The sequence below is a fragment of the Phytophthora sojae genome (genome assembly GCF_000149755.1).
Source record: "Phytophthora sojae unplaced genomic scaffold PHYSOscaffold_1, whole genome shotgun sequence".
In the NCBI taxonomy this organism is placed as follows: domain Eukaryota; phylum Oomycota; class Peronosporomycetes; order Peronosporales; family Peronosporaceae; genus Phytophthora; species Phytophthora sojae.
Genome location: NW_009258115.1, coordinates 2,317,631 through 2,345,066, shown reverse-complemented (window position 1 = coordinate 2,345,066; position 27,436 = coordinate 2,317,631). Strand labels below are relative to the sequence as shown.

Below are 27,436 nucleotides of genomic sequence, written 5' to 3'. Positions count from 1 at the left end.
AACAAAAGAGACGAGACGCAAGATCGAAGATGAACAAAGATACCTAGTTAATGAGAATTGCAGTACGTGTGGTTTGCTTTCATTTTTTGTATCATGCTGTTACGTTCCTGTAAACATTTATCCGTGTTCCATGCAGTACTTAGCTGCAGTCTCACGTAAAGTTTACCTACGCACGCTTTCAACAACCTCATAAAGGTCAATGTCAATGGTCCGATCCGGGAACTGCTCACCTTCGATTGGAGGTATTCTTGCCCCAGCAGCAGCTCGCGCGAGTCAAACGACACCATTGTGTGAGGCCCAACCACAGGCACGGGGTCAAGATTGGGCAATGAGCGCGCTCGGTTTGTCGTAGGGACTCTCTCCACCCTGTGCAACTTGTACTCCACGACCGTCAAGCTCTCTGTGACCGCTATACACAGAACGAAGCGCACTCCGGGGATCGTGGCCCACTGCCGAGCCTTCCAGTCGAGCAATCCTTTCTCGTCTCCCCACCCTCGAGATTTCCCGACTTCCACTATAAGCGTGAACCACGACGCATAGGACTTAATTCCAAGTGGGCAGATCGCTCCTGTAGCCACCCGAGGACCAAAGTGACCGTCGGGTTCGTAGTCTGGTAGCTCAGGCAGGTTTGTGGTGGTCTCGAAAGTGAAGCTCTTCATATACGCCCGAAATCCGGGTTGGCTCCACAAAAAATACATAAACTCATGGGCGAGGCGCTCGTCTTCTTTCCTTGGTGGCCTCGCGTAGTACACCGTGCCGTTAATCCATTCACAGCGCGTGAAGTCGACGCTTTCCAGATATGCCAGCCACTCATCCTTTGACGCCGCACAGACAGCTATGATACGCGACTCTCGCTCACAGGTCAAGTCGACCGCAGCGAGCTCGCGGTTGATGCGGGCCACTGCCATGGTTTTGGCTTTGAATTTGACAACGAGTTGGATGCAAGTCTGATTGAATGTGACAACGAACACTTTCCCAGCCCAAGCATTCTTTAAAATGGCGTTATGCGTGTTGACATGAATAAGACTCTGAGGGAAATTCGAGGTACCCCCCTCCCTCCCCCGCACCACACGAAATTTCATCTTCGATCTTGCGTCTCGTCTCTTTTGTTATGTCGCTCCCAGCGCGTCGCTGGTGTCGATGAAGAGGAACGCCAACACGGACGAACCCGGCGCGGCAAGACACGCAGCGCAAATGTCGCCATCGCAAGCGCGCCGATCCACGATCTACTGCAATGGCGTAAGCATCTTCAGCTCCCCATTCGATTTGCAGCGACCAAACGCAAATGCTCCGCGGGAGGCGATTGGCGTTGCCGTCAATACCACCTCCTCGCCCATGTAATACCAGCCCTGCAGGTGTGAGGGTGCCCCGCCATCTAAACTTTCTGGTTCACCCAGGTCCCCAATCGCCCACCTCTAGCGGTCATGGTACTGTAAGCTTAGCATAGCGATATGCTTGTCACCATGAAAGGCAACTTCAACTTCGGTGTGGATCTGTGTATGGATAGGCCTGTAGCCCTGCCTTGCGTTCCAGTGATCCAGACTTGCTCGGCAAGCTGTGCTCGCCGCGCCGTGCCGCGTGCCAATGCAACCGGGAGGCAACCTACACCCGGAGGCGTCAGCAACAACGGCGCCGCTGTTGCTCCCGACCAGTGCGGCAGCAGTGGTGCCAGTAGGCGCCGCAATGGACCTCCAGGACAGCTCACTGTTCAACTTCCCTCGCAGAGCCCCCGACAGCTTCATCGGTTCCGCGCCGCCCTCTTCGCCTTCCTCGACTGCACCATGTCAGCGGACGCCTACAACGACAAACACGGCGACGAGTACATCAACCTGGAGGCTCACGACGGACTCTCCACCGACGTGGGCTCGCTCAACGGCGTGACCCACGTTCCGTACCAAGTCAAGAGCGCCTTCGCCAGGCAGATGATGGCCGAGTTCTTCGCCACCTTCATCTGCGTCGTCGTCGGGCTGGCCTGCACAGCGCAGGTCACGCTGAGCTCGGGCACTGCAGGCAGCTTCGTGACCGTCGCGCTCGCGTGGGGCTTCGCCTACTTCCTCGGCATCACAGTCGGCGGAGGCGTGTCCGGCGCCAACCTGAACCCGACCGTGACCGTCGCGCTCGCGCTGCTCGGCATGCTGCCGTGGAAGAAGGTGCCCTTCTACATCCTCGCGCAGACTGTCGCGTCCTACGTGGCCGCGATGGTCGTCTACATCCTGTACCGCCCCATGCTCAACATCGTGGACCCCGAGCGCACGTCGACCAACGCCATCTTTGCCACGTACCCACACGAGAACGTGGGCAACTTCACGTGCTTCCTGACCGAGTTCTTCGCCGCGGCGCTGCTGGTCGTGGGCTTCCTGGCGCTGCTCGACGAGCACAACCGCCCCATCGGCCGCGCCGCCGTTCCCGCCGCCATCGGCGTGCTCGTCAGCGCCATCGCCATGGGCTTCGGCATGAACACGGGCCTGGCCATCAACGCCGCCCGCGACCTCGGCCCTCGCCTCTTGATGCTCACGGTCGGCTTCGGTTCACGCGTGTTCTCGCTCAGCCACTACTACTTCTGGGTCCCGCTCGTGGCCCCGATCCTGGGCGGCGCCGTCGGCGGCATCGCCTACCTGGGCATGGTCGGCTACCACCACCCCGGCCGCTCGTTCGGACCGTACCCGGAGTACCGGTACTAAGCTAAGCGTCTTCCTCATCGTTTGGCACAAGGCTTACCTCGGTCTAGACGACTTGGGCACTGCTCACTACGTATCAATTGACTTTGTTTCTTTCATTGCGTGGGCCCTGTGGTTGTTGCTGTGCTTTCGTAAAAACTTCAACACTTCAACACTTCCCTTTCGTTCGTAGTATTGAAAGACTGCCAAAATGTATTTATATATATTGGATTCATGCGGTGGGTGCCACCTCACCTCTTCTGGTGGTTGACGTATCGGATCGCCAGCAGCGACAGCACGCGGAAGACGGCCAGGAACACGAAGACGCAGCCGAAGTTCGCCCAGATCTCGTCGTGCTTCATGTTGAAGACCTCCTCCACGTAGCCCTTGACGGTGGTGTGGCCGATGGACATAGGCGTTCCCTCCAGCGGCTGGCATCCGAGCTGCGGGCCGACATTAATGAACGACTGCGTGGCCTCGTCGTACGTGGGCTCCACTGGGCAGTCGCCGTACAGGATCGACACCAGCACAGACAGCGAGTAGCGCGGTGCGGCGTTGTTGAAGTGGAGCACTCGGTAACTTTACCATCTGAAGTAACAATGATGTGGTGCACACATATTGATGTCGCTCAGGAGACGTTTGGGTGGTCTCCACTGCTGATCCGAGCCATGACGGACGCCAATGCGAGCGGCTACGTGCTGGCCATCGCCGGCATCGTAAACGCGCTGATCGCGGCCTACGAGGAGCAAGAGCCCGTGAACATGACGCGGCTGAAGAACGACGTGGCCAAGCAGTTCCGCCTGCCGTCGATGCCCAAGCTCGTTGACATCATCTCGGCCGTGCCCGAGGACTACAAGGACAAGCTGCTGCCCTTCCTCAAGGCCAAACCTGTGCGCACAGCGTCGGGTATCGCTGTCGTTGTACGCGGCAATTCGACACGCAGTTTGCGTCTTCTCCCGCTCAAAACGGAGCTCTGGAGCCAATGGGAGAGATATCTGACGCATTCTTGCTGTCATCTTATACATGTACGATGCAGGCCGTTATGTGCAAGCCCCACCGCTGCCCGCACATTGCCATGACCGGCAACATCTGCGTCTACTGCCCCGGAGGCCCCGACTCGGACTTTGAGTACTCGACGCAGGCGTACACGGGCTACGAGCCCACCAGCATGCGGGCCATCCGCGCTCGCTACGATCCGGCGCTGCAGACGCGGCACCGCGTTGCCCAGTTGAAGCGTCTCGGCCACTCCGTGGACAAAGTGGAGTTCATCGTCATGGGCGGCACCTTCTTGTCGCTGGACGCGCGCTACCGGGACTATTTCATTCGCAGTCTGCACGACGCGCTGTCGGGCCACTCGTCCACGAGCGTGGAGGAGGCGGTGAGGTACTCGGAGCAGAGTTCGACCAAGTGCACGGCCATTACCATCGAGACGAGACCGGACTACTGCTTGAAGCCGCACCTGCACGATATGCTGCGCTACGGCTGCACGCGCATCGAGATCGGAGTGCAGAGCGTGTATGAGGATGTGGCCCGCGACACGAACCGCGGACACACGGTGGCTGCTGTCTCGCACTGCTTCCAGCTGGCGAAGGACTGTGGATTCAAGATCGTTGCTCATCTGATGCCCGACTTGCCGAACATGGGCATGGAACGCGATCTCGCCGGCTTCCGCGAGTACTTTGAGAACCCGCGCTTCCGAAGTGACGGCATCAAGCTTTACCCGACCCTTGTGATCCGCGGCACAGGTCTGTACGAGCTCTGGAAGACGGGCGCGTACAAGAACTACTCACCCGAAGATTTGGTGGATTTAATGGCGCGGCTGCTTGCTTTGGTGCCGCCATGGACCCGGGTGTACCGAGTTCAGCGAGACATCCCCATGCCGCTCGTGACATCGGGTGTCGAGCACGGTAATTTACGTGAATTGGCGCTGGCGCGAATGCGCGATCTCGGACTCGTGTGCAACGATGTACGGACGCGTGAAGTGGGAATCAAGGGCATTCATGACCAGAGTGTTCCCGACCAAGTAGAGCTCGTTCGCCGCGACTACGTAGCCAACGGTGGCTGGGAGACGTTCCTTTCGTACGAGGACCCGCAGCAGAACATCTTGATCGGCCTGCTGCGTCTACGCCAGGCCAGTCTCGCTTCATTCCGTGACGAGATTACCCCGGGTTGTTCGATCGTGCGTGAGCTACACGTGTACGGGTCATCGGTTCCGCTGCACGCGCGAGACCCGACCAAGTTCCAGCACCAGGGCTTTGGAACGTTGCTGATGGAAGAGGCAGAGCGCATTGCACTGGAAGAGCACGGCTCGCACAAACTTGTGGTTATCGCTGGCGTTGGCACTCGCAATTACTACCGCAAGCTTGGTTACGAGATTGATGGGCCGTACATGTCCAAATATCTATAAATGGGCAGAGTGCGATGCTGTTAGATCGACACGCGTGGGTACTGTGCACTTGTATTTCTTTGGAATGTGTTACGTTTACCTCTTCTGGTGGTTGATGTACCGGAGTGCCAGCAGGGAGAGGACTCGGAAGACAAGGATGAAGATGAAGACGCATCCGAAGTGGCTCCAGATGTCTGCATACCTGATGTTGTAGACTTGCTCCATGTATCCTTTCACCGTTGTGTGGCCAACAGACAGGGGCACGTTTTCCACTGGTTGGCAACCAAGCTCAGAACCAACGTTGATATACGCCTGGGTCTCTTCATCGTACGTGGGGTCGTGAGAGCAGTGGCCGAACAGGAGCGACACGAGGATGGAGAGCGAATACCGTTGGGGCGTGATGTAGTAGAGCCACTTGTAGCCTTCAGGGATGGATCCAGCGGGAGGGTTAAAGCTGGTGAACAGCATGGATACGGAGCTAATGAGCACACCCACGATGGCGGCCACTTCCACGCTTGGTAGCGCGTAAATGCAGAACTGGCCGAGGTATGTTTGCACCAGAATGAAGAGCGAGAGGTTGATCCAGTACAGCACCCACGTCGTGAAGGTTGTGAAGCCCATTCCGGTGCGCGCTCGCGGTAGTACGACTCGCGCTCATGGCCCGTGAACGGTAATGTACCGACGAACGCGACAACGCCATTGTACTGCGTCGTCATGAACACGACTCCGACAACGGCATTGAGACCCTGGTATGAAGCGTACTCTCGCCTCAGCAGCACAACACCAAACACGCCCAGAATGAGCGAGATCATGATACGCGTCAGCGTATATGATGATGTGCGCCAATTAAGCAGCTCGGACGCAGTGGTGCTTGATTCTTGGCGAACAACGGGCACCTCCACGACGAGCGAGAGGTCTTTGCAGCGCACCTCCATCTGCGGCAGTGCGCGTCCCAACGCAGGTTCGAGTTGTTGTGCGACGAAGTCGTAGAAGACGGCCTCACCCTTGGCCATGAGTGCTTGGCCGGACTCGAGGCTTGGCTGGAGCTTGGACGCTGGGTGGGAGCCGACTGTGGTTTCGTTGGAGGTCGAGAGGACGATGGTTGTGGAATCAACCGCCCTGGGCGAAACTGGTTTTGTTTGGGCTGCAGAGTTGGTGGAAAAAGAAGAGTGCGTCCTTGGTGCATGAACCTGGCCGAGCTGTTAGGATCCACACTCATCACGCCAATCATAATAATCTGTGGCAAGCGTGTTAAGTGGTTGAAGACCGAGACCATGCCACACTCGCGACTCGTTTTGGCCGGCAGACTGCAAGTCAACCTGGATGAAATGCACAGAAAGTCCCTGATGGTTGATCTCGCAAGGGCATCTGAAGGCTGCGATTCTTCCTGCACATTGGAAACGGAAGGCGGCGTCGTGAATAGGCTTGCCAACGAGCCGACAGGGATGATACGTGCACGGTCAGTGGTGGTGTGTCATTTTGAGTAAGGCACATAAAGAGTTCGGCCAGATCCGATTTGAGACGGGCGTTGGATCGTGCGATCACGTCACTTGGATCGCGATTGACGTCTTTCTGTAAACGAGATAATCAGTCCCGCTCGCAACGAACTCCGGGTTGCACATGTACTTGAGACTCTGATTCACATGTTGGCTCTACTGTAGTACGTCCTACTACATGTCACGGGAAGCAGAATCTGGCAAACTCGGCCAGGCTGCATCTACTTTGATGCGCCGGTCAACTGAACCCGTCCAATCGTGTGAGCACTCGACCAGCTAAAGGAAATTGACGTTGAAAGGCGAGCATGGAATTTATTGTGAATTATCTCTTCTGGTGGTTGATGTACTGGAGCGCCAACAGCGACAAGAAGCGGAACACAAAGAGGAAGATGAAGACGCACCCGAAGTTGCTCCACACCTCGTCGTATTTCATGTTGTACACGTCCGCGATGTAGCCCTTCACGGTCGTGTGGCCGACGGACAGCGGCGTGCTCTGCAGCGGCTGGCACGCCAGCTCCGACCGCACGTTGATGTACGTCTGCGTGGCTTCGTCGAACGTCGGGTCTTCGGGGCAGTTGCCAAACAGCAGCGCCACGAGGATGGAGAGCGAGTACCGTTGGGGCGTGATGTGGTAGAGCCACATGTAGCCGCTCGGGATGGATCCGGCGGGCGGGTTGAAGCCGGCGAACAGCAGGAAGATGGCGTTGATCAGCACGCCCACGATAGCCGCCACCTCGACGCTCGGCAACGCGTAGATGAAGAGCTGGCCGAGGTACGTCTGCATGAGCACGAAGAGCGACAGGTTGACCCAGTACAGCAGCCACGTCGTGAAGGTTGTGAAGCTCATCAACGGGTAGAAGGGGGCGGTGAACAGGAAACCACTGAAGAAAATGTACGGGATCGGCCTGCGTTGCGCCAACGAAGTACCAGAGCGCTGCGTACGTCTGCGACGCGCGCTCCCTGTAATACGATTCACGTTCATGGCCCGTGAACGGTAGCGTTCCAACATAGGCAGCGATACCGTTGTACTGCGTCGTCATGAAGATGACACCCACCGCGGCATTGAGGCCCTGGTATGTTCTGTACTCCCCGTTCACCAGCACCAAGCCGAAGACAATGCCGAGGCAAAGCGAGATCATCAAACGCGTCAGGTTGTACGATGGAGTGCGCCAATAAATCGTCAGAAAGCGAGCGACGAGCATCCGCAGCTGCGTAACTGAGCTCGCGGCGCGCTTGCTCTTGAAAATCATCTCCGGTACATCTGATAAGGGCGAGGTGACCCCTGGTCGATCCAGTCCACTGAGCAAAGCCTGCTGCTCGGCGCTCTCGCGGAAGTGCTGCACGAAGTCCACGTTTGTGGCAGCGTCCGCTGTTGACTTCTCGCCTGCTCCAGCCACTCCAGCACCAATGCACTCCAACATCCATGTCGCAGGGTTCTGACCCTCGGGCAAACGCGCCACCTCCGGGATCGCCTCGAAGTAGTCGATCAGGTGGCCGCACTCGCGGTCGTCGGGCTGCGCGTTGTCCAGCTCACCGAAGAACACCATCTCGCCGCCGCGCTTCAGCAGCAACAGACTGTCGAACAAGAAGAAGACGTCGGACGAGGGCTGGTGGATCGTGCACACCACGGTGCGGCCGCTGTCCGCCACATTTCGCACGCCGTCCATGATCACCTTGGCCGAGTGAGCGTCCATGCCGCTGGTGGGTTCGTCCAGGAACAGCACACTCGGTTGCGCCGCGAGTTCGACACCGATAGTGAGGCGCTTCATTTGCTCCTGCGATCGACCGCGGATGATCTGGTCGGCAATGGGGCGCAGATCCAGCGAGTCCAGACACTCCTCCACGGTCGTCAACTTGGCACGCTCCGATACACTACTGTCCTGGCGCAAGAAGGCGCTGAACGTGAGCGCCTCTCGGATGGTGGCCCCCTCCGAGTGGATGTCCTGCTGCTCGCAGTATCCTGTGCATCGTCGAATGGCCAGCTCAGTCGCGGGGTATCCGTTGAGAAGAATTTCGCCCTGGATGGTGCCTCCAGTCTTGCGGCCAGCGATCACGTCCATCAAGGTTGTTTTACCAGCACCCGACGACCCCATGAGCGCCGTCATGGTACCAGGTAGAGCGTATCCGCTGATGCCCTTGAGTAGGTCGATAGACTCGTGTCTGTGGTGGGGCAAAGGAACGGAGTACCAGAGGTCTTTGAACGCCAAAGCGACTGGTACAAACCTTGCCTGTTCCTCGTGCAGGTCTACCACGACCATGTCTGACGGCGCTTCTTCTTGTGCTGGTGAGCTTGAGGCAGCTCGTGGAGTGGCGACCATGACGTAGCTGGCTGTTCCGTCCGGACGGCTTGGCTGCTCTTGCTCTTCCGGAATGTCGTCCAGCTCGCTCTTTTCCTTGTCATCGACGAAGCTGGCGACAACTGCCACCGTGGCAGCAGGAACGTCGTACCGCTTGTGCTGGAGAATGTAGCTGCCGGCCACCACGAAGAACGCGATCGAGAACAGCAGGAACAACACGCCACCCCACACCCACGCCTTGTTTGACGGTACGTCGTACAGCGACAACGAATACTCGCCCATGGTCATGTTGTACTGAGAGCAGTAGTCTTCACCCGCGTACACGCAAACGTCAAACTTGGGCGAGCGATACTGGTTCACGGCAACTGCACGCAGACACCACGCGAGCGGGTTGAGCCAGTAGATCCACAGGAAGAAGGCCGGAAGCTGCGTCTTGGGCACCACGAACCCAGCAAAGACGACATAAAACGTAATGGAGAACGTCGAGCAGGGCTTGGCGATGTTGAAATTCGGGGCCATGGCCGTCAGCGTGAAGAACCACGCGCACAGTGCGAGGTTGGTGAGAACCATGCAGAGCAGGAAGAACAGGAAGTAGCCCACGCCACCGACGAAGCCGCACATCCAGTACACGAAGCAGCTGAACACCAGACACTCGGCAAAAGCCGATGGCACCAGCGCCGTCAGACACGCGATCGCGAACGACGAAGTGCGGTAGAAGTTGGCCCGCCGGTGCTTGTAGTAGATCTCGCGGGCTGCGATAAACACTGGGGTTTGAGATGCCTGGCCCATGGCCAGGAACATGGTGGTCTGGTACAGTACGCCCAACGCCACCTGAGCATTTGTCGGGTCAAACCCGAAGAACGTGCTGCCGTAGATGAGACCCATGACAACCACCATTAGCGCCCGAACCCGCATGAAATCCGTGTTGCGAAGCTCCAGAAGCATCTGCCGGCGCATTACAGTCAGGGTGCCGGCCCAAAACGACTGCCGGAACTCAGGCATCTTCATCAGATGCTCCTTGCCATCACGCACACGCTCGTCACTCCAAGGCGCGTCCAGAGTTTGCATGATTTGCTGGTGAATTTCCGACTGGCGAAACAGATCCGCAAACTCACTCGCCAGTCGAGGAGACTGAACGGAGAAGGATGCGTGGGTGCTCGCCTTCGCCACCTCGTACTGGTACTGCTGGTCCGTGCCCAGATCCAACAGGTAGTCGGCCACGTCGTGGTCCGGCGGACAGACAAAGCCCAAGCTCTCGAAGTACGGCACCACGTGCTCTCGAGGCCCGTGGTACATAACTTCGCCATCGTTCAGCAGCAAAATGTTGTCGAAGAGCTCGAACACTTCCGGCGCAGGCTGCAGCAACGCCATCACCACCGTCTTGTGCAGCTTCTTGGCGATATCACGCTGCGTGCAGACGATGTCGAACGTGGCCGCGCTGTCCAGGCCCGTGCTGATCTCGTCCATGAACGTCGCGTACTTCATGCCGAACTCCATCTCGCCGGTTGTCACGCGCCGACGCTCGCCGCCGGACACGCCGCGCTTCAACGCGTTGCCGATTACTGTATCACGACAAGTCTGCAGACCGAGCTGCTCCACGATCACGTCCGGATAGTTCTTGTAGAGCGATTCGGCAGCTCGCAGCGCCGTCTCGTTCTGCTCAGGCGTGCCACACGATAGCATCTCCTTTCCAAGTCGAGACGTCACTTCCTGGGGGCAACATGCATGGGCGAACTCGAGCGTCTCCTGCACAGACAAGGTCGGAAAGTGTTTGTCGCTCTGCGGGACGTACGCGGCCAGTTGGGGCAGCTTCGGCAGCAGCTCCTTCCACGTGCACCCGTTGTACGAGAGGTCTCCTTGCAGGGCGACGTTTTTCTCCATGGGGAGCTGGCCGCTCAACACCTTCATGAGCGACGACGTGCCGGATCCGGGTTGTCCAAGCACGAGCGTGATGGTGCCCGGTTCGAACACGGCGTCCACGCGATTGAGTATGTGTCTCTGGGTCACGTGCTTGGTTGCGGCAAGTTTGCGGACGACGCGCTTGACGCTGTTGTAGACGGAGGGCAGCTCGGACGCAGTGGTGCTTGATTCTTGGCGAACAACGGGCACCTCCACGACGAGCGAGAGGTCTTTGCAGCGCACCTCCATCTGCGGCAGTGCGCGTCCCAACGCAGGTTCGAGTTGTTGTGCGACGAAGTCGTAGAAGACGGCCTCACCCTTGGCCATGAGTGCTTGGCCGGACACGAGGCTTGGCTGGAGCTTGGGTGTAGCTGTAGCTTGCGGTGCAGTTGGAGCGACCATGGTCGTGTTTTGATTGCCAGTGTTCATCTGGTGTGATGGGTCTTGGACAAGGTAAAACGAAGAATGAGCTTCCAGTTGCAGTTCTCACTTCAGCCGCTTCGAATGGTTTGCACACTCATCTGGTCGGGATCATTCCGAATCCGTGGTAACTTGCCATAGCGTGGTTGAAGAATGTCACATGTTGATCTCGGATTGAATAAAGCAAACGAAAGGCAATGTACCGTAGGCTACGGTCCGTAGCAGCACAAAACGCCCCATTCGGTCACGTTGACAACGTCCCAAACAACCGATGATCCCGTTCTCGCAGATCTTCGCTCGCCTAACTGCAGCGCTCACATTCGACTCAAGTGCCATTGACAGCGTCCAGCGCTGGACGCTCGCAATCTCTTTGTCTCCGTTTGCGCGTTCATAACCGGCGCATCTTTCGACGGTCGTCACGTCAATGATGAGGTGGACGAAATCCGTCCGTCGGTCGTCGTGATGAGGTGAACGCCTGAGACGAGTTGCACCACGTCGCATCACTCCACCTAAGTACATGTACACACGATAGCTACAATGCACAAAGTCAGATATGCAGCAGCCTCTTTGCCTACCTCACGTCCGCTGAGACCAAATGGAGTTTGGGGCTACATCTCAAAAAGTTAGATTTCATAAACACTCAAAAACTGTTTTGCGTCTAAGTTGTTGTGGGCCTCCGCCCCGTTAGTCGAGCTTCTCCTTGGCGGTTGGGATGTGGATGACGTTGGTGCCCGTGACCTTGATGAGGGTCTCAGGAGAGCGGAGCACGCGCACCAGTGTCTCGAAGATGCGCACCTCGTCCTTCAGGTGCCCCACGTAATGCTCGTGTCGGGCGATGTAGATGCCCTCCACCAGCTCCAGCACGTCTTCCGGGTCAGGTAGCTCCTCGTATTGGATCTGGAACAGCTTGCCGCGGAAGAACCCCTTGACGGCGCTACCCACAGTGACCACCACGAACACGTACACGGCGGTGAGTCCGTACGAGCTGATACCGAGCGTCGTGAGACCCTGCACGATGCGGTCCGACACGGCCACGATGCAGAACGGGTAGGCCGCGGAGCAGTAGTTCGTGCCCGACTCCCCTATCACCGGCGTGATCGTCCACCACGTCGAGCCGTCCGACGCGTGCTTGGTGACGGCCACTGAGCGCATCTCGGTCGACCGCTGGAGGACGCCGCTGTTGGCCGTCAGCTGCAAGACGGCGGGGAAGAGGTTGTCTATCTGGATGGAAGCCACCGTCGAGCTGCCATCGTCTTCCGTCACGGTCTGTTTGATCATCGGGATAAGCGCGTTGCGGTGCTCATCGGTCATTCGGACGGAATACTTGGACGAGATCACCTCGTCGTCCGTGGGGCCAGGCCGCGTGAACGTGAACTCGATGGTCCAGTTGAGCGCCTGCGTGGACTGCAGCTGCGTCACGAGGAGGTCCATGCGAGGCGGGGATAAGGCCCACACGTCGTACGAGAAGACGTCGAACTCGACGCACTGCACGGACGCGCTGTCCGTGTTGAGGTCGACCTTGCAGGATGGGCTGTTGCTGTCGCTGTTGGAGTATAGCTGGTTCATGGTCTCCTGCTCGTCCACGATGCCAAACACGACCGTAGTCAGCGTCACCTCGTTCGCCGTCGTGCTGGGGTTGATGGAGCTGAACATGGCCAGCGGACCCACGAGACAGATGAGCAGGAACAGCAGCATGACGCCGGCCGACGCCATCTTCTTCCTCATGGGCTGCCGCTTCTTGCCCTGGAGGATTTCGGCCTCCTCCACTCGGCCTTTCATCTCGCCTTTGACGCCGAAGAGGTGGGCCGCAGTGTCTTCCAGCAGCACCCAGTGCTGCCAGCTCAGCGACGTCTTGGTGCAGATGTAGTCCAGCAGGGCGCGCATCTCGAACAAGAACGGCGCCTGCATCATCAGCCCGAAGAGCATCTCGCTCACCGCAGTCACCCTGGTCTCCTCTGTGTAGTTGTAGCGGCTGCCGAGGTACGCCGGGTAGCCGTATCGGATCTGCAGCGCGCCGAGCCAGAGGTACACGCACTGGAAGAGGTAGAACGCCACAAGCGCTGGTCGTTGCTGGAAGTAGATGTTGGTGTTGCTAGGAAGGAAGTACCACACAGTCATGTGCAGCGCGAACGTGTACGCGTACTGCAGTACGACCTTGGACTGCAGCGACGAGCAGACGTAGGCCACGCGGTCCCAGATGATGAAGATCAGCTCGATCAACACCAGCAGCACGAGGTACCCAGACAGCAGCGACGACGACGACACGCGGCTGTTTGCGTCCGCCACTGAGGTGCTGCTCGAGTCTGCCTCGCCCAACTCCTCATAGAAGATGACGGCGTAGATAGACGAGAAGAGGAGCACCGACAGCGACGCAGTATAGAAGTCACGGCCGGGTTTCTCCCCCGTAATGGCCACCTGGATGTCCTTATCCCATTGAGCTGGCGGCTTGCAGATGACCGTCTGGAAGTACTCGTAGGCCTTGGGGTACTTCTTCTGAAGCCATGATTCCTTGGCGCGCGCGTGGAACCCGACCTCCGACTCGTCCGCGTCCATGTCAACCTGCTTCGAGACGACGTTGTCTGCGCCTGCCCTTGGAGAACGGGGAGAACGGGGCGACATGTTGCCTGCAGACCGGCGCGACGAAGGAGAGTGCGCCACATTGTCAGCCGCATTCTGAGCTGCAGCCATCGCTGCCTCCGCCTTCTTCTGCTCAGCTTCCTGCTTCTCCTGCTCACGCATCTCTTGTAGAACCTGCGCTGCGACCTCGTTGCAGATGTCTGCGTTGTCCAAGCTCACAACACTCGCGTTAGTCGCTGCCCTCTCCACTATCAGAAGGTTCCTGCTGCTGCGCTGAGAGGTGAAGGACGGAGCCCCTTGCGCTCTGAAGACCGAGCGCGCGCTCTTGGTACGCTCGAGCTTCTTGGTGGTAACAGGACCATCGTACAGGAACGCGTCGTCAATGGAGTCGTGCGACGAAGAGAACGATGCTCGCAGTCCGCGCATGACCTCGGACTTGTAACGTGACGAAGCCTGGTCGTCCACCAAGTCCCCACTGTGAGCTTCCGCCCAGAAGCCCTGAAGGCGAAGCTCTCGCTGGTGCCACAACAGGAACAGCATGACGTAAAAGTCCCATTGCAAGCCGTCGTACACTGACGTGATGTCGCTGATAGCGATCCCGTCGAACTTGTAGAGCCCGAACAGCACCATCGGCTGGATGGATTTCGCGTTGGTCGCTGCGTCGCTCGCTGCCGTGCAGTACGGCTCAAAGCTCGGGTAGAAGTAGCCGACGTCGGTCATTCCAGTGCAGAAGATCGAGAGCTGGAACAAATACCGCAACGCAGTGATGCAGCACGTCTGGTTAGGCAGCAACACAGAGGTCAGTTAGTTGTCAAGAGAACGATCCACTCAAGTGCAAACGATACTTACGTAAGCCAGGAGGTGCGTCCACACCATCGGGGCCGGACGAGGGTTCTCGACGACCAAAAAGCCGAAGACGGCCATTACGTAGACCATGTTCAGCAAGTCCGCCTGTCAAAGGTCAGCAGCAACAACGCATAAGTACTCAGCGTTTGCGAGATATGTGCATATCGGCTGCAATACCGTACCTGTACAGTAAAGCAGATGACCATGGCCAGGCAGCAGATACTCGCGCTCTTGCTGCGCACCCCGTTGATGACAAGCTGGCCGATCTCAGCAACCGAAGGCTCATTCAGATCGTCTTCTTCATACTGCGTGGTCTCCAGCTTGAACCCGGCGTTCTGGAGGTTGTACAGGAGTCTGTACAGCGGGATACGCCAGGCAAAGCCGCTCTTGTCATCGAACTCCTCGTCCTCTGGGTCGCCCAACATACTTTCGTCACCGGTCACACTGCTCCATTCGCTCTTGTTCTCGTCGTAGTTCGGGTCATCATCGCCACTGCGAGACGGTGGAGCGACGTCGAGAGGGTTCGGCAAGCTCCGCTCCTTGAGGCACTCCATAATGCTTTCGTCCAATGCTTCACGCGGAACAGCAAACGCCAGCGCCGAGAGGAACATGTTGAACTCCTTCGTGAGCTCCGACTGGAACACGTACTTGACGTCGCCGCGGCTGCCGGCGTGGCGCACGACAATCTCGAAGCAGTACAATGACGGTGACATGTCGTCGAACTGCACCTTGGTGTCACTGAGCTTGAGCGAGATCACGTCGCGCCATTTGAACGACGTTTTCAGGCGCTTCCTGTGTTTGCGACTGCGGTGTCTGAGCGCCTTGTCTTCGTCTTGGTAGAACACCAAGTGACTCGAGTCGATGACCACGTAGCGGTGCAGATACTTGGCCTTCATCCACGCGACCAGGAAGCCGAAGCGAGGCGCTGGCAGCTTCTCGCGGCGATACTTCATCCAGCCAGCGGTGGTCGATCCATCCAGGTTCAAAGGGTAAGTTGCGATGGGGTCGCTGGCGGCACTGAACGGGCCTTCTCCCATTCGCGAGACAGCGCACACTTTGAACTGGTAGCTGGTTCCGGGGCGAAGGCCTTCGATTCGAGCCTCACAGCGGTCGCCAGAGATCTCGACAATGTCTCCAAAGTCTCCGAGGAGTGTCATGGACGGAAACTGTTGCCGCGAGATGCGGTAGTAGCGGATCTTGTGGTAGCTCCCCGTGGGCTTTTCCCACGAGATCGTGGCCGAATTCTGCGTGCGCTCAACCGCAACAGGTTTGGTCGGGGCCATCGGGGGCAGATTATGGTGCAGACCCAAGGCGATGTCCATGAGCTCCTCGACCTTATGCACGAGCTTGGAGACGATGATCTTGAGCCGCTGGATCGCTGCGTTCTTGTCCTTCTTCATAGCGTACCATTGCTCCGTTCGCCGACGATAGAAGTCACGCACGATCTCCTCCCGACGAATTGACGCGCGGCTCTGCTCGCTGATGAGAATCGAGAGCACGGTCTGGTACGTTGGCGCGATGAGAATCTCGCACTGGATGGAGATCAGCACAAACAGAGCGATGAGGCCGTACGGGACCTTGTTGGCTTCCACACCGAGGAAGTTGGCGACGGACATGCAGCTATCGTCATCCCCCGACCTTGTTCCGATGAGGCAGTTGCTCAGCGCAGAGTACACGTAGGGCGCATTGATGAGGGTGATAACGAACAAGTGGCCCCAGTTCCACTTGCGCAAGTATTGGATCCACGGGTTGGAAGGCTCGCGCGCTTCGTCCAGTCGATACAGCATCACCAACGCCCCCAGCAGATACGCGATCGAGACTGCACCGCCTTGCTTCGCACCGAACACGAACACTAAGAGCAGCAGCAGCGGCAACCAGTTCGCAAGGAACACAAACTCCAGGTAGTGCCAGACGTACTTGCGCATCAGCAAGACGTACGTGACCTCCCCGGAGGACACTGCGAAAGGAACTTTGCTCGTGCCTCCAGTGCTGTCGTCAACCAGTACGCTGTCGTGGGTTAGCTTCAGGGTTGCTGCTGATTCATCGACCACCGTGATCACCTCCTCGTCTTCAACGAATCTCTTGGAATCCGGCAGGAGATACACACTCAGCAGGGCCACAAAGTCCGCCATCAGCGCCCACTTGTGCTGGTTGCTCAGCACCAGCCACTTCTCGTAAGTGTCCGAGATGGACCGCCACGGGAAGGTTTCCTCCATGTTGATGTCCAGGAAAGGAGGGAACCACAAGATCACCGAGTACTCCAGCACGATCACCAAGGACAACATCCACGCTAACGCCCACCATCGTCTGCACACCGTCGCAGGATATGCGTACATCATGCTGTACACGATGAGCAGATAAATCATCGCGATGATGTCTTGGTGGACAAAGCACGACACTGTGAGCAAGAGCATCACCACGTTCACGGACGCCTTGCTGGCGTACGTGGTGCAGAAGCTGCGCAGGCACGAAAAGAAATCCTTGTCATCCGCGGAGACGGCTGACAACGTTGTGTGGCCCCGTTTACTGTCCTGCTCACTCTCCGACGTCGGCTTTGCCTTCTTCGAGCGCACAAGCGCAATGTCGTCGTCATCGTACGTGAAAGCACGAGCGCGGTCTTTGAGATCATCTTCGTCGTCGTCCACTTCGCAAGAGGAGGTGGGGTGATACGAGTCCAGGTTATTTGCTGCATACAGCGCGTACTGCTCTTCGAACCGAGCCGTCAGTTCCTCGAGCTCTGCTTGGCGTCGAGCTGACGACGATGAGTCGAAGTACTGCGCCACACGCTGAAGCGCGCACATCAGGATGATCCAGAACTCCCCGGACAACAAATCCCACAGCTGCGGCTTGCCAACACTGTCCTTGTAGCGCTCGTCCAGGCGAATCATGCCGACCCAGTCACTGTCGTCGCCAGGCTTGAACAGCACGTCACTGCCACTTTGTTCCGTGTTGAAGGTGCTCAACTGGATCAGGTATTTCAACAACATCGACAGCGCCGCTAGCCAGAAAAGCGGAAACCACAGCTGCTTCCACGAGTCGCTCAAGGCTCGGCCTCCGATCAGAAGCACAATGTAGAGCCATCCCACGAAGCTGATCTGGTCTAGCGCAACCCACATGGTCACAATCACCAGCGTCGTCGCGCTGAACGAGATCAACAGGTGCTGCACAGTTTCCATCACGAAGCGGATGCAATCGGCTGCGCGGCTTCGGCCAGCAGTGAAAAAGTCGTACGGCGTGACGTCCTTCATCATGGACGAGAGCTGCCAGAAGCACAGCCCCATCATAACCGCGGTGGGGAGCAAGTACAGGAAGACGTCAGAGATTCCACTGTTGGACGCGTGGTATTCGAGGCCGAAGTCTTGCGCTGAAATGAAGGCGGACGTGAAGAAATGCTCCTCCAAGTATGTCGACACTTCCTCGAACTGGTAGATGTATCTCGCCACCAAGATCACAACTTCAACCAGCAGCGCCAACGACCACAGCACCTGGAGGCGCAACGACGTTCTCGGAGCCGACTGGAAGCCGCCCAAATGATTACCGAAGATGATCAGGAACAACGCCAACTGCACGCCCCCGACCATATTCGTGCTCAAGCTGTTTGGCCCACTCTCGAACTGCAGCACCACGACGATGAACGCAGTGTAGCAAAGTAGCACTCCACAGATGCGGAACCAATTGTCGATCTCTACTGCAAGTCTGGAGACGAAGAAGACGGGGTTCTGTCGGACATGTTCCCGCGTTTTCATGCGTTCCTCGATTGCTTCACTGTTGGCCACATAGATCACAAGCTGAAAGACCAACTGGAAGATGATCAGAAGCTGTGCGCTAAAGAGTGTTGGCCACAACGACCCCCACGTGTAGAGCCCTGGGTGATAGCACTGCAGCCCGATAAGCTCCATCTCGGAGCTCTCCGTGCAGTCGACATTGCGGAGAAACACGGCAAAGCAGGCCCCAAGGGCATAAAGCAGTAGCACGCGCCAAAACCGCCGTCGCTTCTCGAAAAACAGCATGAGCATCGCAGCAAGAACCAAGTATCCGATCTGCAAGAATGAAACGTGGGTGCTCAGCGCGACAACTAAAGACAAGCAACATCAAGTCAGTGTCAGCACAAACCACGTATGAACACCAGCTCTGATCACCGCAAACGCCTTACTTAAAATCGTGGCAAGAACCAGCGCGTCCAAATGGGTGAAGATAACCCGCTTTGCGTCGATAATCCACAATCGCGCTGCTGCTTGCCAGCCTGATTGGACTTCCTGCAATGATGCACAACAACCATAACCCACCATAAGCCCCTGTACAACTCCTTGCTCATCGTAGAACACACTTACACTGCGCATCTTCGCCAGGCGCACGAAGTTGGCAAAGCTTGCTCTTTCACCATTGACCACGGGGTCCCCGTCCTCAGCGGCGCGAGAGACCTTGGCCGTGTTTCGGCGTTTTCTGGACTCGCGTAGGACGTCTTGATACCGCCACTGCGTTCGGATGGCCAGAAACATGAACACGAGGCACAGCGTGTGCGCTCCAATATCGAGAAATGGGTAGTCGAACACGCGCAGGCCGTACGTCGTGTAGCCATCCGGCACGAAGTTGATCGTCAGGTTGCTCGTGTACTCTGCGACCGCCATGAGCGTGCCGTACGCGATCAGCAGCCACATGAAGATCGACGACGACAGGACTCCGAACGATGCGATGGTCACGAACGCCAGTCCTAAGAACGCGGCCGACAGGTAGGAGGGGTACGATACGCACCACACAATGGCCGCCGCGCTGCCCAGCAGGAGACCTCCGTCGCGGGCGAAAGCTCGAACTACGATGGACTGTTGACTCAGCAGGTCTTTGATGTCTGCAGTCTGGGCCCGATGCCTTTCATCAAGCGGGTCAAGCAGCGACCGCGCCACGTCGGCATCCACAGAACCTAAGTCGACCGTTGCGGCTTCTTCATTGGAGAACCCAGATGCAATGCTCGACCTGCTCCTCGTGCCACTCTCCTTCGCTTCCGCGTGCAGGTTGTGCAGCTTGGCGCAGCTAACAAAGAGCAGGAAGAGGAAGCCCGCGAAGAAGTAGTACTGCCACCGAACTCCGCCGTCCCGAAAGTTTGCAAAGCCCGCGTACTTGCCGACCTCCTGCACTGTGTCGTTGTCGGTCAGCTGGTCCACTTGGAAGACGTACCATGCCACGATGATGATGAGACTCAAGCCCAGCACGACGTTCGTGGTCTTTGGCCCGAGGAAGTAGCTCGAGAACTTGACGCCCGACTTGCGAGAGAGCAGTTCCTGCACCGTCATCCTGCGCACGAACACCGTGTAGCCGATCAAGCGCTGCAGCAGCAGCACGTACAGTACGCCCGTGGCGAAGGCCGGCACGGACACGGACGTGAGGAACAGCAGCACGGCGCTGAACAGCTCCACTGCGCGCAGCATGGACCGCCGCCGGTCGCGCTTGGGCTCACTGCGGTTGATGAGCTGCTCGCCCATCTCGAACAGGTCGAAGTGCTGCTGGGCCAGCTCCTGCTCGCGCTGCTCCTTGGACCGCGTGTTGAGTCTCCGCAGCACGTACCAGTAGTGGAACGCGCTGCAAACTAGCACCAGCACGTCCACGCCGACGCCCTGGAGATACTCCTTCGAGTTGTGCATGGGCCGGAAGCCGAAGAGCTTGGCCACGTCCGCGCCCGCATAGCTGTCGTCGTCTCCGTAAATTCCCCTGATGGCCGCGTGGCAGGCGCAGGCCACGAGCGCTACGGCCAGTGTCAGCAGGGTCACGGCCCGCGACTGGAACGACTGCACCGTGCCGTAGCAGAACACCAATAAATAATACAGCGACACGAGGTTGGCCCGCGCGCCCACGGCCACGATCAGGCACAGCGCGAACAGCACCTCGGCCGCCGTCCGCAGCACGGCCAGCGCCCGCAGCGACAGTTTGTGGTCGGGCCGCCGCTCGCTCGGCACTTGGTGGCTGCCGGCCGTGGGATGCGAGTGCAGGCCGGACGCGTTCAGGCGCAGCGACTGGTCTCGGCGGAACGAGCCGTGCGGGCCGAAGGACGGCGTGGCCACCTGGCCGTAGGCCGCGCCCACGTCCTGGGGCCGCGTGGGCGTCAGGACGATGCGTCCGTCCGCGCCGATGAACGAGGAGGACGCGTCGTGGCCCGAGGCATTCGGCCGCCGCATTTGACACAAGGTGGGAGGAATGTGGAATGGCCCCACATGGGCGGCGGTGCCGTTTGATGGACTCGATTTTGCACCAGCAGCTTGGGCGCTCGAGACATTTTGTGCATGGGAAGGAGCGTTTCAGCAATAGAAGCCATCGCTCTGAGAACGTTTATTCGCGTCTGCCCGCGTGCCTTGTCGTCGCTATCCATAGCTTGCAGTGCAAGTTCTACACATGCCGGCTCATTGACGATTTCAAGGTGGCGGAGGCAAGGCCACGTGCGACTTGGCGTCGGCCACGTGTGACTTGGTTCAGCAGCCCACGCGGCGAGTTCTTACTTAACCTTACATTGCGACCAGCTCTTGCTGCTCCTGAGAGAGAATGCGCCGTCCATCCATGCTCAGTGTGGGGACGAGCTGTTGGTGATGTCGGTCCCCATCGAGTAGTCGGACCCAAGTTCAGTTCGACTTGTCAGCAGCGTCACTGAAGGTGGTCCGTCACTATTCGACTCAACACAGTCGTCGTGTTGATAAGTGAGCCCATGTCCGTATATCGAGGTGTCCTTCTAACCACTTCAACTTCGAGTGAAAATTCAACTAAACTATATTTTTGCTATACCTACTTCCTACCGATCTACCGCTTCTGGTGGTTGATGTACCGGAGCGCCAACAGCGACAAGAAGCGGAACACAAAGAGGAAGATGAAGACGCACCCGAAGTTGCTCCACACCTCGTCGTATTTCATGTTGTACACGTCCGCGATGTAGCCCTTCACGGTCGTGTGGCCGACGGACAGCGGCGTGCTCTGCAGCGGCTGGCACGCCAGCTCCGACCGCACGTTGATGTACGTCTGCGTGGCTTCGTCGAACGTCGGGTCTTCGGGGCAGTTGCCGAACAGGATCGACACGAGGATGGAGAGCGAGTACCGTTGGGGCGTGATGTGGTAGAGCCACATGTAGCCGTCCGGGATGGATCCGGAGGGCGGGTTGAAGCCGGCGAACAGCAGGAAGATGGCGTTGATCAGCACGCCCACGATAGCCGCCACCTCGACGCTCGGCATGGCGTAGATGAAGAGCTGGCCCAGATACGTCTGCATCAGCACGAACAGCGACACGTTGACCCAGTACAGCACAGCCGTTCCGAACGATCCGACGCCCATCAGTGGGAAGAAGATGATCGTGAACAGGAGGCCGCTGCCGAACACGTACGGGATCTCGGCGACCGTGGCGCCGACGAAGTACCAGAGCGCATTATACGTTTGGCTATCACGCTCACGATAGTACGAGGCGCGCTCGCGCAGCGTGAACGGCAGGCAGCCGACGTACGTGATGTAGCCCTGGTACAGCGCCGTCATGAAGATGATGCCAATCGCCGAGTTCAGGCCTTGGTACGTCGTGTAGTGGCCATCGATCAGGACCAATCCAAACACCACCGCGAGAGCAAACGCGATCAGGAAGCGAGTCAAGTTGTACGACGGCGTACGCCAGTAGATGGTCATGAACCGGCTCATCAGCATCCGAAGCTGGGTCAGCGGACTCGCAGCACGCTTGCGCGTGAAGATCAGCTCTGGCAGGCGATCAGGAGCCGGCATCGACACGCCCGGTTGGTTCAGACCTTCAACCAAAGCCTGTTGCTCGGTGCTCTGACGGAAGTGCTGCACGAAGTCAACATTTGCAGCGGTGTCCGTCATGGGTTTCTCGCCCGCCCCAGCCACTCCAGCACCAATGCACTCCAACATCCACGTGGCTGGGTTCTGACCCTCGGGCAAACGCGCCACCTCCGGGATCGCCTCGAAGTAGTCGATCAGGTGCGGTCGTCCGGCTGCGCGTTGTCTAGCTCACCGAAGAACACCGTCTCGCCGCCGCGCTTCAGCAGCAACAGACTGTCGAACAAGAAGAAGACGTCGGACGAGGGCTGGTGGATCGTGCACACCACGGTGCGGCCGCTGTCCGCCACATTTCGCACGCCGTCCATGATCACCTTGGCCGAGTGAGCGTCCATGCCGCTGATGGGTTCGTCCAGGAACAGCACACTCGGTTGCGCCGCGAGTTCGACACCGATAGTGAGGCGCTTCATTTGCTCCTGCGATCGACCGCGGATGATCTGGTCGGTAATGGGGCGCAGATCCAGCAAGTCCAGACACTCCTCCACGGTCGTCAACTTGGCACGCTCCGATACACTACTGTCCTGGCGCAAGAAGGCGCTGAACGTGAGCGCCTCTCGGATGGTGGCCCCCTCCGAGTGGATGTCCTGCTGCTCGCAGTATCCTGTGCATCGTCGAATGGCCAGCTCAGTCGCGGGGTATCCGTTGAGAAGAATTTCGCCCTGGATGGTGCCTCCAGTCTTGCGGCCAGCGATCACGTCCATCAAGGTTGTTTTACCAGCACCCGACGACCCCATGAGGGCCGTCATGGTACCAGGTAGAGCGTATCCGCTGATGCCCTTGAGTAGGTCGATAGACTCGTGTCTGTGGTGGGGCAAAGGAACGGAGTACCAGAGGTCTTTGAACGCCAAAGCGACTGGTACAAACCTTGCCTGTTCCTCGTGCAGGTCTACCACGACCATGTCTGACGGCGCTTCTTCTTGTGCTGGTGAGCTTGAGGCAGCTCGTGGAGTGGCGACCATGACGTAGCTGGCTGTTCCGTCCGGACGGCTTGGCTGCTCTTGCTCTTCCGGAATGTCGTCCAGCTCGCTCTTTTCCTTGTCATCGACGAAGCTGGCGACAACTGCCACCGTGGCAGCAGGAACGTCGTACCGCTTGTGCTCGAGAATGTAGCTGCCGGCCACCACGAAGAACGCGATCGAGAACAGCAGGAACAACACGCCACCCCACACCCACGCCTTGTTTGACGGTACGTCGTACAGCGACAACGAATACTCGCCCATGGTCATGTTGTACTGAGAGCAGTAGTCTTCACCCGCGTACACGCAAACGTCAAACTTGGGCGAGCGATACTGGTTCACGGCAACTGCACGCAGACACCACGCGAGCGGGTTGAGCCAGTAGATCCACAGGAAGAAGGCCGGAAGCTGCGTCTTGGGCACCACGAACCCAGCAAAGACGACATAAAACGTAATGGAGAACGTCGAGCAGGGCTTGGCGATGTTGAAATTCGGGGCCATGGCCGTCAGCGTGAAGAACCACGCGCACAGTGCGAGGTTGGTGAGAACCATGCAGAGCAGGAAGAACAGGAAGTAGCCCACGCCACCGACGAAGCCGCACATCCAGTACACGAAGCAGCTGAACACCAGACACTCGGCAAAAGCCGATGGCACCAGCGCCGTCAGACACGCGATCGCGAACGACGAAGTGCGGTAGAAGTTGGCCCGCCGGTGCTTGTAGTAGATCTCGCGGGCTGCGATAAACACAGGGGTTTGAGATGCCTGGCCCATGGCCAGGAACATGGTGGTCTGGTACAGTACGCCCAACGCCACCTGAGCATTTGTCGGGTCAAACCCGAAGAACGTGCTGCCGTAGATGAGACCCATGACAACCACCATTAGCGCCCGAACCCGCATGAAATCCGTGTTGCGAAGCGCCAGAAGCATCTGCCGGCGCATTACAGTCAGGGTGCCGGCCCAAAACGACTGTCGGAACTCAGGCATCTTCATCAGATGCTCCTTGCCATCACGCACACGCTCGTCACTCCAAGGCGCGTCCAGAGTTTGCATGATTTGCTGGTGAATTTCCGACTGGCGAAACAGATCCGCAAACTCACTCGCCAGTCGAGGAGACTGAACGGAGAAGGATGCGTGGGTGCTCGCCTTCGCCACCTCGTACTGGTACTGCTGGTCCGTGCCCAGATCCAACAGGTAGTCGGCCACGTCGTGGTCCGGCGGACAGACAAAGCCCAAGCTCTCGAAGTACGGCACCACGTGCTCTCGAGGCCCGTGGTACATAACTTCGCCATCGTTCAGCAGCAAAATGTTGTCGAAGAGCTCGAACACTTCCGGCGCAGGCTGCAGCAACGCCATCGCCACCGTCTTGTGCAGCTTCTTGGCGATATCACGCTGCGTGCAGACGATGTCGAACGTGGCCGCGCTGTCCAGGCCCGTGCTGATCTCGTCCATGAACGTCGCGTACTTCATGCCGAACTCCATCTCGCCGGTTGTCACGCGCCGACGCTCGCCGCCGGACACGCCGCGCTTCAACGCGTTGCCGATTACTGTATCACGACAAGTCTGCAGACCGAGCTGCTCCACGATCACGTCCGGATAGTTCTTGTAGAGCGATTCGGCAGCTCGCAGCGCCGTCTCGTTCTGCTCAGGCGTGCCACACGATAGCATCTCCTTTCCACGTCGAGACGTCACTTCCTCGGGGCAACATGCATGGGCGAACTCGAGCGTCTCCTGCACAGACAAGGTCGGAAAGTGCTTGTCGGTCTGCGGAACGTACGCGGCCAATTGTGGCAGCTTCGGCAGCAGCTCCTTCCAGGGGCTTCCATTGTACGAGATGTCTCCGTCCACCGTGACATTCTTCTGCATCGGGAACTGACCGCTCAATATCTTCATGAGCGACGACTTACCGGACCCGGGCTGTCCGAGGACCAATGTGATGGTGCCCGGTTCGAACACAGCGTCCACGCGGTTGAGCACGTGTCGTTCCGTAACATGTCGGGTGGCAGTGAGCTTGCGGACGATGTGCTTGAGGCTGTTGTAGACGGAGGGCTGCTCGGACGTGGCCCCGCTCTGCTTCTGCTCGACAACGGAGACTTCGGCCACCACGGACAGGTTCTTACACCGCACCTCCATCTGTGGCAGCGTTCGTCCCAGAGCGGGCTCGAGCTGTTGAGCGACGAAGTCGTAGAAGGCGGCCTCGCCGTGCTCCATGAGCGCATGGCCGGACTCGAGACCTGGCTGCAGCTTGGGACCTGCGGTGGTCGGCGGCACGTCGATTGTGGTGCTTGGTGCGATCATGGTCGTGATGTTCCGCAGTCCATCGAACGGGGTTTTGTCGAGGGTATTGGGCGCGCGTGTGAACCACGAAGCGAATTCGCTAATGAGCTTTGATGGCGCGAGGGAACGGAGATCGCCCCTCGAAGGCCACGCACTTGGCAAAAGCTGTGCACACTCATCTAACGCGCAATATCGAAATGGCGATTGCGAGCCATTTTTTTACATTGTGAGAGCCGATATGGATGTAGAATAGTCTCCTTATAATAGTTTTGTGGCATCAAGACACTTTTACCGAATAAGGACTATTGTATGGAGTAATGCTATTTGTCAACCTTTTACACATGATACGTCGGTAATGCATAGTATAGATTATTAAAGTTTGTAGCATGTCGCATTTTGCGGGATCCTGTGACGGGGCGACGCAAAGTCGGTCGACTATGCGAACTTGCTGCTGCTGCGACCAGCGCGATAAGCAGGAAAGCCTTGGTCGCAGAGGCCTCCTCTCCGGCTGCAGGTGTATATGTATCTCTTGCAGAGGTTTTCAGGCTGCAAGACCGCGGCCCACGACGGAGAATTTGCGTTGCCGTTGCGGTGCCGTCGCGGCGGTAACGGCCCTGTTCATCGCTTGATGCACAGCAGGTTCATCCAATCTTTTGCGGGGATGAACACCGACCGATCAGTCATCGCCCTTTCCGGACGATGTGCATCTCGCCGATCGCAGATTTAACCGGCAAAGCGCGATCTTCAACGCTCTGTGGATGGGGGCTTTGGAAGTTCCAAGGCAATTTACGGTGGAGTGCTATCCATATCGGCGACAACGCCAGCGGGAGTGATAATTGTTATTTGTCACAAGATCCCCGCGTCTTGGTAAATGTACTTGCAAATGCCCTGACTCGACGTCATGCTCATGCGCTCCTGCGCAACCTGAAGTTTCCCTTTGAGACGGACGACCAGCAGCGCATCGAATGGGTAATTCCCAAAATACGGAGTGCTGGGGAAACTTTTGACATTTTCAACCTTTTGCGACCAAACACGGAGTTGTGGGAAAACTTATTCCCAAGACCAGCCTATAGAATCGTAGAGGTAGCCTTCACTGCAGAAAACACCAGAGACTCAAGAGCCCACGTGCTGGTGCACGCCGCTCCGGACGCGCCGCTGGAGAAGACGCGCCGCTGGAGAAGACGCTGGCAGTCGCCGCCATCATGGACGGCACACCCTCCGGTGCCTTGCTGTCCACGACCGTGCTGCTGCAGTAGGAGGGCGTGGTGCGCTCGAACCTCGGTCCTGACACTGACACCAGGGACTCGCTGGACTCGCCAACCGTGGCCTCCCTGGGCGAGCTACTGGCCACCAATGGCTCGCTGCGCCCGACGACTGTGAGCGAGCTGCTGGCCACCAATGGCTCGCTGCTGGCCACCAATGGCTCGCTGCTGGCCACCAGCGCCCGACGAGCTGCTGATCTCGCTGGACTGGCCTCCCTGGGCGAGCTGCTGGCCACCAAGACGCTGGTGGCTGCAGGAGACAAAGGGCGTGGTGAAGACGACTTCCGTGGCCATTGTAGGCACGCTGGACACCGAAGGCGAGCTGCTGGAGACCAAGGACGTGCTGGACCCGAAGACCATGGCCCCCGTGGACGAGCTGCCGAAGACCAAGGGCGTGCAGGACCCGACGACCGTGGCCGAGCTGCTGGACCCGAAGACCATGGCCCCCGTGGACGAGCTACCGAAGACCAAGGGCACGGTCAAGCTGCTGTACATCAAGCGCGTGAAGTGCGGGACGCCCGTGGCCGAGCTGTGGTACATCGATGGCACGGACG

At 58.2% G+C, this 27,436-nt stretch overlaps 9 protein-coding genes across 9 annotated transcripts; 3 read left to right on the top strand and 6 right to left on the bottom strand.

Moving 5' to 3' along the window:
• Positions 1 to 47: 47 nt before the first annotated feature.
• PHYSODRAFT_474560 (hypothetical protein) lies at positions 48 to 908 on the bottom strand (the record flags this gene model as incomplete). Its single annotated transcript, XM_009516159.1, has 1 exon — positions 48 to 908. The coding sequence occupies one exon, from the start codon at positions 906 to 908 to the stop codon at positions 48 to 50; it is 861 nt and encodes a 286-aa protein (XP_009514454.1).
• An 873-nt stretch (positions 909 to 1,781) lies between these two features.
• PHYSODRAFT_477070 (hypothetical protein) lies at positions 1,782 to 2,681 on the top strand (the record flags this gene model as incomplete). The annotated part of the gene is made up of 1 exon (XM_009516158.1): positions 1,782 to 2,681. One exon carries the CDS (start codon positions 1,782 to 1,784, stop codon positions 2,679 to 2,681), a length of 900 nt encoding a protein of 299 aa, XP_009514453.1.
• A 227-nt stretch (positions 2,682 to 2,908) lies between these two features.
• Positions 2,909 to 3,245, bottom strand: PHYSODRAFT_321023 (hypothetical protein; the record flags this gene model as incomplete). Its single annotated transcript, XM_009516157.1, has 2 exons — positions 2,909 to 3,153; positions 3,230 to 3,245. 2 exons carry the CDS (start codon positions 3,243 to 3,245, stop codon positions 2,909 to 2,911), a joined length of 261 nt encoding a protein of 86 aa, XP_009514452.1.
• An 80-nt stretch (positions 3,246 to 3,325) lies between these two features.
• On the top strand, positions 3,326 to 5,064 carry PHYSODRAFT_321022 (hypothetical protein; the record flags this gene model as incomplete). The annotated part of the gene is made up of 2 exons (XM_009516156.1): positions 3,326 to 3,577; positions 3,694 to 5,064. The coding sequence occupies 2 exons, from the start codon at positions 3,326 to 3,328 to the stop codon at positions 5,062 to 5,064; spliced, it is 1,623 nt and encodes a 540-aa protein (XP_009514451.1).
• Positions 5,065 to 5,139: 75 nt separating this feature from the next.
• PHYSODRAFT_321021 (hypothetical protein) lies at positions 5,140 to 6,056 on the bottom strand (the record flags this gene model as incomplete). Its single annotated transcript, XM_009516155.1, has 2 exons — positions 5,140 to 5,675; positions 5,723 to 6,056. 2 exons carry the CDS (start codon positions 6,054 to 6,056, stop codon positions 5,140 to 5,142), a joined length of 870 nt encoding a protein of 289 aa, XP_009514450.1.
• An 805-nt stretch (positions 6,057 to 6,861) lies between these two features.
• Positions 6,862 to 11,062, bottom strand: PHYSODRAFT_257374 (pleiotropic drug resistance protein ABC superfamily; the record flags this gene model as incomplete). Its single annotated transcript, XM_009516154.1, has 2 exons — positions 6,862 to 7,444; positions 7,467 to 11,062. 2 exons carry the CDS (start codon positions 11,060 to 11,062, stop codon positions 6,862 to 6,864), a joined length of 4,179 nt encoding a protein of 1,392 aa, XP_009514449.1.
• Positions 11,063 to 11,839: 777 nt separating this feature from the next.
• On the bottom strand, positions 11,840 to 20,745 carry PHYSODRAFT_471398 (hypothetical protein; the record flags this gene model as incomplete). Its single annotated transcript, XM_009516153.1, has 9 exons — positions 11,840 to 13,745; positions 13,797 to 14,028; positions 14,065 to 14,509; positions 14,582 to 14,683; positions 14,761 to 17,104; positions 17,177 to 18,653; positions 18,732 to 18,834; positions 18,904 to 19,496; positions 19,566 to 20,745. 9 exons carry the CDS (start codon positions 20,743 to 20,745, stop codon positions 11,840 to 11,842), a joined length of 8,382 nt encoding a protein of 2,793 aa, XP_009514448.1.
• A 613-nt stretch (positions 20,746 to 21,358) lies between these two features.
• PHYSODRAFT_257671 (pleiotropic drug resistance protein ABC superfamily) lies at positions 21,359 to 25,641 on the bottom strand (the record flags this gene model as incomplete). The annotated part of the gene is made up of 3 exons (XM_009516152.1): positions 21,359 to 22,545; positions 22,566 to 23,191; positions 23,255 to 25,641. The coding sequence occupies 3 exons, from the start codon at positions 25,639 to 25,641 to the stop codon at positions 21,359 to 21,361; spliced, it is 4,200 nt and encodes a 1,399-aa protein (XP_009514447.1).
• A 1,090-nt stretch (positions 25,642 to 26,731) lies between these two features.
• PHYSODRAFT_284062 (hypothetical protein) lies at positions 26,732 to 27,420 on the top strand (the record flags this gene model as incomplete). Its single annotated transcript, XM_009516151.1, is given in 3 exon segments — positions 26,732 to 26,773; positions 26,791 to 26,946; positions 27,094 to 27,420. Coding segments are annotated over 2 exon segments (355 nt in total), but the record flags the coding sequence as incomplete, so codon positions are not given.
• Positions 27,421 to 27,436: the final 16 nt, after the last annotated feature.